This window comes from Carassius gibelio, chromosome B6 (assembly GCF_023724105.1).
Source record: "Carassius gibelio isolate Cgi1373 ecotype wild population from Czech Republic chromosome B6, carGib1.2-hapl.c, whole genome shotgun sequence".
Lineage (NCBI taxonomy): Eukaryota > Metazoa > Chordata > Actinopteri > Cypriniformes > Cyprinidae > Carassius > Carassius gibelio.
The window spans coordinates 25,636,820-25,650,796 of record NC_068401.1 but is presented as its reverse complement, the minus strand read 5'-3'; the positions used below and the strand labels follow the sequence as shown (position 1 = coordinate 25,650,796).

The 13,977-nt window shown below is 37.3% G+C and overlaps 2 protein-coding genes across 3 annotated transcripts; one reads left to right on the top strand and one right to left on the bottom strand.

Annotated features, from left to right (window-relative positions):
- Positions 1-3,904: 3,904 nt before the first annotated feature.
- rps27a (ribosomal protein S27a) lies at positions 3,905-5,730 on the top strand. 2 transcript variants are annotated; one of them, XM_052559300.1, is made up of 6 exons: positions 3,905-3,949; positions 4,053-4,117; positions 4,753-4,807; positions 5,061-5,146; positions 5,244-5,375; positions 5,488-5,730. In XM_052559300.1, the coding sequence occupies exons 2-6, from the start codon at positions 4,070-4,072 to the stop codon at positions 5,635-5,637; spliced, it is 471 nt and encodes a 156-aa protein (XP_052415260.1). In that variant the 5' UTR covers positions 3,905-3,949; positions 4,053-4,069; the 3' UTR covers positions 5,638-5,730. The 2 variants fall into 2 exon arrangements, with proteins under 2 accessions (XP_052415260.1, XP_052415261.1); XM_052559301.1 differs by having other exon boundaries at positions 3,920-3,959.
- A 602-nt stretch (positions 5,731-6,332) lies between these two features.
- Positions 6,333-13,853, bottom strand: mtif2 (mitochondrial translational initiation factor 2). The gene is made up of 14 exons (XM_052559299.1): positions 13,675-13,853; positions 13,168-13,318; positions 12,932-13,064; positions 12,251-12,422; positions 12,014-12,174; positions 10,811-10,987; positions 10,132-10,271; positions 9,784-9,908; positions 9,495-9,699; positions 8,559-8,811; positions 8,151-8,291; positions 7,300-7,464; positions 6,799-6,939; positions 6,333-6,725 (listed from the first exon to the last, which is right to left on the bottom strand). The coding sequence occupies exons 2-14, from the start codon at positions 13,306-13,308 to the stop codon at positions 6,553-6,555; spliced, it is 2,127 nt and encodes a 708-aa protein (XP_052415259.1). The 5' UTR covers positions 13,309-13,318; positions 13,675-13,853; the 3' UTR covers positions 6,333-6,552.
- Between the last annotated feature and the right edge of the window lie 124 nt (positions 13,854-13,977).

Genomic DNA, 13,977 nt, shown 5'->3' with positions numbered 1-13,977 from the left:
CTCCAGGAAATTCTGAACATTGTGTACTTGGAGCACATACGGTGTGTAATGTAAATGCAGCTGAAAGATCGATCAACAAAGGAATCCAGGTGGATCCAGACTGACGAGACAATCCTTTATACCCTCATCATTATATCTAGATATGTCTTGGCTCTCTCCTTTAAGTCTGATCACTTGAAAAATGTACAGTGCACTTAAAAACCTTAATAAAATATATGATGCAAGTCTTAGCAACCAATTACTATAATTATGGTCAAAAACAGCAAAAAATTTTGAGCTATTGATCATTAGCTGTTACAATACAAGTTATCTTATTTTTTAAGTCTTCTTGTTATCTTGTTTTATTGCAGATTGTGGTGAGTCAGTGCATGTCTGCTGGGCAGATGTCATTGTCTGTCCTCTGTGCTGTGAAAAGGAGACAAAGGCAGATTTGAGGGATAGTTTGTCCTCAGATACTGCAGTCTCCATTGTCATCCAGACACCAATGGGGAAGCAATGTACCAAACCGGTTCTGCAGAGTCTTTGTGCTGCGCTGGAGTCATGCCAGCATGGGCTGACTGATAACCTGCCATTTGCTTCTACTGACCGATTTATCGTAGAGATGCACATCTTTTAATCTGGCCTGCTGGTTAGTTCTTTCTGATCTCTGATCTCTGTCAAGTCATAATCCATCTTCTGCAAGAGAAAAGATGCAGGAATATATTTTTAGATCTCAGAATAAAATCATTTTACAGTGAAAAGATTAGCCTTTAATCACATTATTCAAGTTGCTGATTCATGTAGCAGTATTCTTGAAATTCATGGCAGTGAGTCAGTGTAGTGCAATACTTATTTCCCACAAAAACTGAGTGCTATCATCTTAGTCATACTAAGTAGGGGAAAAGGGAGTCACCCAGACTTTCCTTTCTTAAACATCCACAATCATCTTGATCTTTGATGATCTAAGGTTCATTGTTATTGTTATGTGTTGTGTTCTAATTAAGCCACCCATAAGTAAGGTCACGCCATCCTGGATTTAGTCTTTAAATTCCCAACATACTTTAGCATGGCTTTAAGCAGCCGATTGCTGTTCACATTGGTGATTATTAGAATGGAAAGTAGAAATAGGCCTATTAAAGGGATAGTTCACCCAAATTCTGTCATCATTAACTCAGCAGTTTTTTCTTCTTCTGTTGAACACACACACACACACACACACACACACAAAAATAAGATATTTTGAAGAATGTTGCAAACCAAACAATTGATGGTAGCAATTGACTTCCATAGTATTTTTTTTCCATACCTTAGAATTCAATTGCTAACGTCAACTGTTTAGTTAGTAACATTCTTCAAAATAACTTTTTTGTGCAGAACAGAAGAGAGAAACTCAGGCGTTTGGAACAATTTGATGAGTGAGTAAATGTTGACAGCATTTTCATTCTTGGGTGCACTATCCTTTTAATGACAAATTACCATGATTTTAAGCAAATCAGTCAAATGGCATCCATACACTATCCCTGAAATGTAAAGTGTCAAAGGTATTATAGGGAGGAAGAGACATCCCACTCATAGAAAACTGATATATCAGGAGGTTTCATTGAGAGTAACATTAGTCTTCTTCTCTTCAGGGTGTTTTGCGGGTTTGTTGTTCCAAATTTGGAAGAAGAATCTGGCTGGTTTTTAACAGTGGAATTTGCAGTGCAATGAACTGTGATCTACACTTAAAACTCATCCAGACTCACTTACAGCAGGGGTGTGGCTTCACTTGGCAATGAACATCATTTACATAAGCAAAGAATCCCTTATTATCACACTGCACAAGCTTATCTTCAACTATTTAATTCTATATAACATACAAACAACCCAATAATAACATTAGTCATGGCTTAGGGGATTTTTCCAGGAACTGCCTTGTTTATAGAAGTCAGACTCATTATAATTGCTGAGATGTTACTACACTGAACGTTCATGCATCATATCCTAAATTGAAGATTTAGGATATGATGCAGGAAGCTCCCCATGAAAAGTAAACAGTGTGTTATAAGCGAAAGAATATTGAAAATTCTGTTTTTACTCAACCTCATTCATTTTGTTTTTGTTGAAACTAAGTTAAAGCACTGAAAAATACTAAAACTTAAACTGAAATTAAAAATGTATATATATTGCTAGCGTGTCAGTTTCCAAAACATTATTTTTGTAATTTTTGCCATCAATTGTAATAATCCAGTGAGATCGACAGCAGCCAGTGCACCACACAGAGAGATCTGATCTCATCATCATGCAGTCTGTCTGGAATGACATGAAGAGACCTGCAAAGCTACCTGAAAAACTATGCACAAATGTACCAAGTACAAAATCTGTTTTAGACATGTGTAGACATTTTTGAAAGCACCCTCACTTTACAGCATTTTCTTACACAAGTGGCTAAAACTTTTCATAGTAGCTTTGCAGGTTTCTTGACATCTAAGTGTGTCTCAGTTTCTGATTCTTCATGTCACCCCATAAACTGTAGCCTATATGTATGGGGGCAAACTATTTTTTGTCTGGGAGTATTCATAGATGCAGAAATACTGCTCTCTCATGTGAGACCTACAACTACACTGCTGTTTAGATCTGACACCACTCTTGTTTCTCAGCTGTGATCTGTTTTGCTTGCTCCTTCCCCCTGAGCATTTATCACAGGGCAGGCGGAGACAGTCCTGTTTTTGGAACACGTGTCATGGCACACACAGTTTTTCAGGCTTGCACTGGCTGCTTTCTTCATGGAGCAACTCTATAACATCTTAGCATCTAGATGTCAACAGTAATAACTCATGCCTGCTGGGTCACTTGTTTTGTATCTAAAGGCCATTGCATATTCAAGTGTAAATAAGAGTATTAATGTGCTACATTCTTTTAAATGGTGTGCTGACGTATATATGATCATGCTTTTCAGAAACTCAACTACAATGCACAACTACAAAACGCTCAGTTCCCTCATTCTGCAGTTCTGCAGAGCAAAATATTAGATTTTTGGCAATGAGAGATGAAACAGGAGCCATGTTATGAACTGGCTGTTGCCTCTGGTTACAAAACCAAGCTCACACAATATTCACTTAAGAAGTGTTGTGCAGTTAACTGGTATATTGGACAAAAACCATATGGTTCATAAAGGACTGGGATGTATCATGTAATAGTCTAGGCCTACATCGAAGAGGAAGAAAAACCTTAGCATGCTCATCAGGAAGACTTTGTAACTACATGCATGTGAAAGAGCAATATGAAAAAAGTGACCACATTTTTCATTACTTGTGGGCAGCTCTCAAATCCTCTTCTTTCAACATTTATGTAGTGCAGCCATAGACTGCCACCAGCCACCATAGACTGTATATAAACAGAGTGCCAATTGTTATAGCGCCCCTGGTGCCTGCCGGATATACAGTTCTGCCGAATACAAAAATATAATCGAAACAGTAGCCTACAACCTAAAATTTTATACAGTCTATGGGTACAAAACCTAGACGGCAAAGTTTTAAAATGCCGTTTACTAAAAGTAAATAAATAAATAAATGAAGAAGAAAAAAACATGAGATTTTATTCTATGGGGCAAGGTGTTTTTGAGGAAATAGACTAAATGTTTTAGCTGTAGAGATACACATTTATCAGTCGACATAATGTTTGAATCTGCAGACACTGTAATTAATGTGTTCATTATCATTAAAATATTGGATTTTAACATTATTAAAAACATGTAAATACAAAATGCTATAGTTAACAGTTATATGTTAATGGTTAAAATAGCGGCGTTTATAATGCTAGTTAAAAACCGAAATGAAGCATTTGAACACTGTTAAATACTGACTAAAACTTTTTTTTGTGTGTGATTAGTTTTCTCTTTAGGCAGTTTGTCGGGCAGCCTAACAGCACTGAAGAGCACGCTGTTCCGTTTGAAGGACCCTTTTCGATTTCCGCCATCTAAGAGCTGGTGGTGAGTGACGGTAACGACCGAACAATGGCGAAATAAATATGATATTCGCATATATAAATGCTTTAAAATGACCCAGAAACATTTACTTATGTCTTGTACGCAGGTGGATTGAACACAAACATGCAGATTTTCGTGAAAACCCTAACGGGGAAAACCATCACCCTCGAGGTGAGGCGCAGACGAGCCACACGAGACACTTCGACACGCCAGCTTTTAATTTACTGCAAAGCTGGGCCTATGATATTACATTATATCTTTTTTTTTAGGATATATAGAGTTATGATGGAAATAAATGCTGTATTTTTATATTTAACGTTATACGGAAGACCTAAATAATGCTATCGTCAAGTCATGTGGCTCGCTAACGTTACATTGGTACAGTATCCCTAGAGGAGACTGGAAATAAATGTGTGTTGTATGTAAAAAATGTGCATACAACAATTGAATGCTTAATATAAATGGATATATTTAACTGTGCAGTTTAAACTGAAATTTAGTTAAGTTCACATATTAAATATTAATAGGTGTCCATTACAGTAAGAATTGTTCATCTACATAAGATATCAGATTAGTAATTTAAAAAACGTATCAACGACTTCTTTTTAAATTCAAAATGTTCAACAACAACAACAAAAAAACACCAGAAATATCAGGATTCGACCTGAGTCAGTGGTTTGTGATTTGGTAAATTTGAAGTTTGATTTCCCTTGTTCTCCCGTAGGTTAATGATACATAGCTTTTTGTTTTTGGTGCAGTTTACTATTATTTAAGATAAATATGTATCTCTACTACATATGTTATAGGTTGAGCCCTCTGATACTATTGAAAATGTCAAGGCTAAGATTCAAGACAAGGAAGGTAAGTTCCCCTCTCTCTCTATATATATTTGTATTAACCTTTATATTATACTTATATTAACCTCTTGGTTTACTCCTATAAATGAGTTAACCAAGGTGGTCCTAAGACAAGAACACACAGGACTTAAGATAATTTTGATGAGTGTGCATGTTTTTGTGTATATATATATATATATATTATGCATGCATGTACACACTTAACAGCATTGCAGACGTTATGACAAAAGACTGACTGCTGCATGTATTGAATGCAGGGATCCCTCCTGATCAGCAGAGGTTGATCTTTGCTGGCAAACAGCTGGAGGATGGACGCACCCTGTCTGACTACAACATTCAGAAGGTTAGTGAATAATGGAACAAGTCAAATAGAATTTTAGGTTCATTGCTTTTCCCATCATGTAATATACTTCAACTAACTTCATTGATTATGCATTCAGGAGTCCACACTGCATCTTGTGCTGAGACTGCGTGGTGGTGCTAAGAAGAGGAAGAAGAAGTCCTACACCACCCCCAAGAAGAACAAGCACAAGAGAAAGAAGGTCAAGCTCGCGGTGCTCAAATATTACAAGGTCAGTTTAACAGTGAGATTCAGACAGTCTTTTTTTTTTTTTTTTGCCAGCTGCATGTGTTCTGCTTTGGGAGTTGCTTGTATGATTTCATGCTGTCTATCTTGATCCTCAGGTTGATGAGAACGGCAAGATCCACCGCCTGCGCCGTGAGTGTCCAGCAGATGAGTGTGGAGCCGGGGTGTTTATGGCTAGCCACTTTGACCGTCATTACTGCGGGAAGTGCTGCCTGACTTACTGCTTCAACAAACCAGAGGACAAGTGAAGTACAGTCCTGACAACATGCTCTGTGTAATACAGGAGATTGTCTGTTCTGAATTTGTACTTTGTAAATAAAATTGGCCTGCCACATTGAAAAGTCTCTTGAGTCTTGTTTAATAGAACTTTTTTGGGTGTTTTAACGTTATTAGGCATTAAAACTAAAATGCTAAAGTGAGAAGTTGGATAAAGTGATAATGTTAAAAAACAAACTCATGATGCTTGGTAACAGGACATGCAGAATACAAACGCTATTTTAGATGGGTAATCTTTCATTTTGCACTGAAATATTCTTTTACCATAAATATAATTTATGCATATCAAAATATTTTAGAGCTTGAGACATCTAGAAAAATTATATTTATCATAAAATGCACATGACGTAAGATTCTATAAAATAAAAAAAATCGGTTCTGGAAATTACACTTAAAATTTGAATATATCCAAGTTTGGGAACCCTGGTTCTTATAAATGACAGATTTTGAGGGAACAAAGATAAGATGTTAGCTTTTAACTTTACATTCCTTAAATGAGATGTGTGTGTGGTTTTTGCCCCATATTCCAGGAATTTAATTTCCATCTTGACTTCTAAAAATATATTTAATGTATTGTTCAATGTATTACAATGTAAATATATGAAATCTGTGAAGTGGGATGAAAATAATACTTAAAAAAAAAAAAAAAAAAAACTTTTTGAAAATGTCTCTTCTTCATTTTTATTTACATTACAAGATACATTATGTACACTTATTTCAGTCTTGATATCTAAAGTCAAAATGAAAACAATCAAATTTCACTTTTTTTCTTTTTAAATGATTATCTGTTGGTGACTGTAGGTTTGCTTCAGCTAGCTTTTTTATAGCTACTGCAGGTGCATGCAAACTAGATCATCATCATAGTATACTGATCCAAATGCAGTCCCTTAAAAACCCGGATCCCAAGAAATTTTCTGTTTGATCTCAGATTCACTGTAACAAATAATTTCATCCCCAGGTTTGTATTCAAGTTCTTCGTTATCTAGAGAGAGACCACATTCCATGCCTGTCTTTACTGTCAGAACATCATCCTTCAGATGTTTCAGAGTAGTCACGGATCCTGAAGGAGGAAACAAATGCATGAAAAAAATTTTTTTTAGGATGTATTTAACAGCTAACTGGCATAAGTTTACCTTCCCAAAGAATGTTTCTCCCTCGAACAAGTCTGAATTTCATCTTTTTGTCCAGTTGGCCCTTCTGAACTCGACAGCCCGCCACTGGGATCTTCTTTTTCCCAACCGTCACATCAAACGTGGCCAGAACCGAGGCCTCACCTGAAGCGTGAGGGAGAAAACACAATGCTAAAGGGCAAGAAAGACAGCCAACCTCATTCTTTCATTTACACAGCACTGGTTTAAGTGTCTGTTTCAGTGATGTTCATTTTACAGAAGTATTTTGACTAATTGGTCATGCTTTCAGTTACCAATGTTGTCCGTAGCACTCAGCTCCACTTAAACACATTTTACTGTGTTTATGTTTTAATCTGCAGATCAAATCTGTGCAGGAAAGTCCTCATATATTATATATCTAGGCCTGCTTGTAAGGGAAGCATGACTGGAGAAGCTTAAGAATCATCTTTTAATAGAAAAATAGTGTTTAAAATCATCCATATGTGCTGTTTAAGTTAAGCTCACCGATGATATTTTCCTCTGTGCTTGGGGTCAGTTTGTTGCTCAGCTCGTCTTTGAGTTCGTCTATGAGTTTGTAGATGACTCTGTGTAATCTTAAGGGAATGCCCTTCTTTGCAGCCATCTGCTGAATCGATTTATTTGCCACGACATTGAACCCATATATGGTTCCTGAACAATGAGGGATAGAGAGAAGATTCAAGAAAAAAGCAGAAAGTTTGACACTTTAACAAAGCAAACCGAAAATTCAAACAATAGTTTATTTAAAGGCTCTAAATCAGTGGTAATCAAGGATGATAACTGAAAGTCTTCAAGATATTTCTGGTAATTTTGCTGTAATTACAAAGCTGCTCATTTTCAAACTTTCATACAAACCATGAGTAGCATATCTCTGATGAATGTACTTGTTTTATGCTTTTTATTAGTTATATACTTTCACATTTCTATAACTATAAAAGTCTAATTTATAACTATTCTAGTCATTTCTGATTGTTTTTTTTCAAAGGAACTTGTCACTAGATCAATTTATATTCATTAAGCAAATTTCCATGACTTTTTTAAACTGCATTAATATTCCAGAAATAAATAAATAAAATGTCATCATATATCCAGGTTTTCCCAAGTTTGAACTCTGGTTCCTAAATAAAAATCTAGTTACTGAATTCAATAATAAATATGACGACACTTTTATCTTACGGTATTTTTTAGCTGTTATAACTTATTTCAAATTATTTTATGCCAATTTACGGCATTTGGAAGAGTGTGGGGGTCCCACAGGGGGGTCTCTGGTTGAGAAGCACTGATCTGAGTGAATGAAAGCAGTGATTTCTTTTCCAGTGGCTGTTGTGGATTCCTACCTGAGAACGTCTCTGCCAAGTTAATGTCTCTTTCTGAGATGTCGCCCACACCGAAATGTACCACATCCAGCTCACACTGATCATCAGCATCGTAACTCTCCAGGATGTTCAAAATCGCCTCCACTGAGCCGTCCACATCACCTAAAAATGCAGCCAGTCACACAATACGCACTTAGCACCCTTCTAACGCCCCGTTCTGATTTAAATAATTTAGTGTGGAGCTTCATTTTGCCCATCATGAAATATTATTGGTCAGCCATGAAATGGAAATCATCCTTCTACTGTACATATATATTAAATGCGTGTTATTGATATTATTGTGAACAATTGATCATGCATTTAATTTTGGCTTGAATGTTTTGCTAAAATGATCCAACTCTTCTTAAAGCAGAGGATCTGTGATCTAACCTTTGACGATGATGGGCAGTGTGAGTTCCTCCATCTCCGTTTTCTCACTGAGCCTGTGGGAGAGTTTGTGTTTGTTGGCCCGGTACAGGGCCGCCCTCCTCTGTCTCCAGGAGAGATGGGCCATGCTCTCCCTGTCCTTCTTATAGCTCTCCTGATGCTGCTTCTGCTTGGCTTCGATGACCTGCTGGTCTTCTTTCATCTTGTCCTGCTCTTCCATGTAGCTGCGCCACTCCACCACCTCACGGGCCCTTTGCTGAGAGAGGGGAAAAAGCTCTGTGTGAAAATCTGTCATAACATATCAGACTACTGCTCAAAAGTTTACAATCAGTAAGATTTTTGAATGCTTCTGAAAGTAGTCTCATACGCTAAAAAAAAAAAAAAAAAAAAACTGTTAATTTGTGAAATATTATTACAATTTAAAATAACTGTTTTCTATGCGAATATATTTTAGAATGTAATTTATTCCTGTGATCAAAGCTTAATTTTCAGCATAATTCTCCAGTCTTCAGTGTCACATGATCCTTCCTTTTTTATTAATAGCAAACGTTAGAAATAGTTTTTGCTGCTTAATATTTTTGTAGAAACTATGAAACTGCTGTTCAAAAGTTTGGTGTAAGACTAAAAAAAACATTAGATTTCTGAAGGATCACATGACACTGAAGACTGGAGTAATGATGCTGAAAATACAGCTTTGCACCAGGAATAAATTACATTTTAAATATTTTAGAATAAAACAGAAAACAGTTGTTTTAAATAGTAATAATATTTCACAATATTACAGTATCTTTGATCAAATAAATGCAGCCTTGGTTCTGAGCATAAGAGACATTTTTAAAGATTAAAAAATCTTACTGATTTCAAACTTTTGACCAGTAGTATCACACAAAATGCTCCAAAAATGTAGACTAAGGCTCTCTGCAAAGGTTTTTAAGACACCTCTGATTCCACCTCCAGGATCTCCTCGCCAGCAGAGGGAAGATCCTTCCAGCCCACGATCTCCACAGGGATGCTGGGTCCGGCCTCACTCATGACCTGATTATACTCATCAAACATGAAGCGCACTTTAGCCCAGCACTTTCCTGCCACCAGCGTACAGCCTTTCCTCAGAGTGCCGCGCTGGATGATGGCTGTGGTCACCGGCCTGTGGAAACACACCAGCTGATGTAATATAACGTGTAGTTCTCATGAATCTCTGGCAGTGTACGGATGTCTCGTTCACACTCACCCTTTGCCTTTGTCTGAGCGGCTCTCGATGACCGTCCCCTCCACCAGGCCTGTGGGGTCGCCCTTCAGCTCCAGGACCTCTGCCAGCGTCACCGTGGCTTCAGCCAGCTCTACTAAATGATCCCCCTGAAGAGAAATCACTTCCTAATAGCTGCCATATTCACATATAATAATTCCAAAGTCATGTGATCCGGTACCAAAATCTACATACAAACAGTGAACAAATATTAACACTGACAAATCCCTGTCAACATTTGTTTTGCTATTATGTGATTACTGATGTTATCTAATAACATAAAATATTTTAAGGGTGGAATAAGAGTCTAAATATTAGGCGGGACCATGGTACCTTTAATGCAGACACATGGATGGCCTGTATTTCCCCACCAAACTCCTCACAGATGACATCATGGCCTACAAGCTCCTCTTTCACGCGTTGGGGGTCGGCATGAGGTTTATCACATTTATTCACAGCAACGATAATCGGCACTGTAGATCAAAACACATAATTATGCTTCTTCACAAAATTGATAATAATGTAATGATAACAATTTTCTATATATATATATATATATATATATATATATATATATATATATATATATATATATATGTGTGTGTGTGTGTGTGTGTGTGTGACATATCAGGACACAACTCTGTATAATGACATGGGTATGAAACAGGTATTACAAGGAGAGGGTGACTTATGAGGACATAACCCATGTCCCCATTTTTCAAAACGCTTATAAATCATACAGAATGAGTTTTTTTTTGAGAAAGTAAAAATGCACAAAGTTTCCTGTGAGGGTTAGGGTTAGGTGTAGAATTGGTGAAGAGCCATAGAATACACAGTTTGTACAGTATAAAAACCATTACGCCTATGCGATGTCCCCACTTTTCACAAAAACAAACGTGTGTGTGTGTGTGTGTGTGTAAAAACAATAAAATAAATATAAAAACATTTATATAAAACCGGATTAAATTTATTATAATTGTAATTTCAATCATAATTTTAAACTGCATATTACCTTTGGCTTTTTTGGCATGCTGTATGGACTCAATAGTCTGGTTCATCACACCATCATCAGCTGCAACCACCAGGATGACTATATCAGTGACCATGGCTCCACGCGCACGCATGGCAGAAAACGCTGCATGACCGGGTGTGTCCAGAAAAGTGATCTTCTCACCTGAGGGCAGCTCAACTGAACAGGAAACAGACTCATTTGATCACAAAATGTGCTTGCTTAGCACAGAGAAAGCCAAAAAGAACAGCACATGTTACTGGGAAATTATTGCTGGGGGTCAAGAAACCTACTATTTGTCTTAAGTTTAACCCTCAGAGAGAAAAGCTTTGATATTCATGATGCACATTTTCTTTTTACCGTATTTTTCGGACTATAAGTCGCACCAGAGTATAAGTCGCATCAGTCCAAAAATACGTCATGACGAGGAAAAAAACATATATAAGTCGCATTTATTTAGAACCAAGAACTAAGAGAAAACATTACCTTCCACAGACACGAGAGGGCGCTTTTTGTGTTCAGTGGTAGACTACAGGAGCACTGAGCAGTATAGATCGCCCTCTCGCGGCTGGAGACGGTAATGTTTTCAGTTAGTTCATTTCTCTTGATTTATGTCAAATTAATTTTGATAAATAAGTCGCACCTGACTATAAGTCGCAGGACCAGCCAAACTATGAAAAAAAGTGCGACTTATAGTCCGGAAAATACGGTACGATTCAACATATTTTTTTAAAGGGTCATTGGATGCTACATGCACTTTTACAAGTTGTGGGAACTTAAATGTGTGTTGGAGGTGTGTGTACTCAACTGTCCTATATTAATAAAATATTGTATCTTTAATTGAATAGGCTCTATTGTGTGACAGCAGCAACAGATTTGAGTACTGATCTCCAGCGTCGCATTTTTGCTACACTTGGGTACGTACTTTATAAATATATCAATTTGTTCCAAAAGCGTTGCGAATTGGGTTTGTGTCGTGTGCTATGACCATTGCGTTTTACTTGAACAAGCAACCAAACAACCAAAAGCCAAAACTTTTGAGGGTTAAAATTCAGTGTCAGCTATAGTTATGTGAGTTTTTACTAATATTTAGTGATAATGAGTTATTATTTAATTGCTTCATTCAAATTATATTCTACAATTCTGCTGCACCGGGTCTCTGAGAATAAAGACTAAACTCTAAATAGCGCTTGAGGTGTACAGTACCCCGAAACGCTCCGATGTGTTGCGTGATTCCCCCCGCCTCCTGTGCAGCGATCTGACTCTTCCTCAGGCTGTCCAGCAGGGTGGTCTTCCCGTGGTCTACGTGACCCATGATGGTCACCACTGGAGCTCGAGGAACTAACTGAGCGGGATCTGGGGCAGCTCTGACCACAGTTCAAACAGAAATTACAGAAAGGGACAAATGATACATATTTAAACTCGTTTTTAAATTGTTCTCACTGTCTCTGGATGTCTTTGTTTTCTCGGACTTTGGTTTCTACGAGTTTGGCCCATTTGTGTTTCATCCCCGATCTCTTTACTGCTTCTTTGATCCAGGTCTCCTCCAGCACGGTGTCGGGCTCCATCTCGTCCAAAACGACATCTGTGTTGAGCAGGGCCTCATAGACGTGATCTAACACAGACATACACAACTGTTATTACCATTTGGGGCCTGTAAGATATTTTATTTGGCAGAAATTCATTTTATTTAGCATGGGTGGATGTAATTGATTAAAAGTAAATAACAGTGCTACAAAAGATTGCTATTTTTAATAAATGCAGTTATTTTGAACTTTATATTTGTCAAAGACTCCTAAAAAAAAGGATTGCAGTTTCCATAAAAATATGAAGCAGCAAAACTGTTCTCAACATTGATAATAATGAGATTTTTTTTCCCAAAGCGACAAATCAGCATATTAGAATGATTTCTAAAGGATCATGTGACACTGAAAATTTAGTTTATGATGCTGAAAATTCAGCTTTGATCAAATAAATAAATTAAATTTTAAAATACATTAAAATTGAAAACTAAAAGCTAATTTGAATTGTAATAACGTTTCACAATATTGCTGTTTTTAATCCTATTTTATTGAAATAAATGCAGCGTTAGTGAGCATGTGGCCATATCACGGTAACACTCACCAATGTCTTTGTTCATGGCCTTGGCGAGTTCTGACACAGTCATCCTCTGCTTGATCTCCACCTCCTGCTTCTGTTGTTTCTCTAGTTTGACTGGTTTGGATTTGATCTTCTGACCTTTGAACTGGCCCTTATTCTACAGCAGGACAAACAAAGCACATTCTGCTCAGCGCATGCACGCAAGGCATTCAAACTATTCTGAAAAACATTAGCGAAGGCTTTGACATTTTGAGACTGACCTGTTTTGCAGCCAGGTGTCGGATCTGTGGACAGGTGTAAGGAGGTCCAGGGGCCCGTGCAGGTAGAGGGGGAAAATGTGGGCTCCCATGATGCCAACAGGACACTGCAGTCCTGCCAATCAAGCCTGCTATCCGCTTCATTGCAGATTTTCTCATTTAAAAAGAAAAATTAAGCTACAGCTTATATACAGATAATGTGCAAATAGTGCATTAATCCAGGTCACTGTATTTACATGGTACTCCAGCCAATTCAAAGAACACCATGGTATTACCATGGTACATGACCAAAGACTTTGTATTAGCACAGAATATGTTTATATAAAATGGTATAGCCATAATAAATAATTATAAGTAATCATAAACCACACGCTAATAACAGGCACTTTTTGTATCTTTACATACATCTGTTAAGCTGACATTATGTTACAGTTCGTTATATTACATTACAGCAGCTCAAGGCAGATTAACAGCATGATTATTTCCCTTCATGTGACGTTTTCTACTTACTAAATAAGAGGAAATGCACTCAACACAGGCACCGCTGAATTCATTCAGTATACAGACTTCGGAAGCAGAGGTGTGAAGATAAAATCAACTTTAGCAAATAATATCTGAAGTCAGATGTCATTTCTGTTGTAAGGGCGCCGCCATGACAGTGTATCCCACAATGTATTGCGCAGAATGCCGTTCAAAACACAAACATGAGGTGGCGACATAATCACAAAGTCCACGGAGCTCTAAACTGTTGTGGATTGAAGTAAAAGTAGAATTATTTCACTCGCAGAAATATTTGGTAAAAAAGAAAATGCA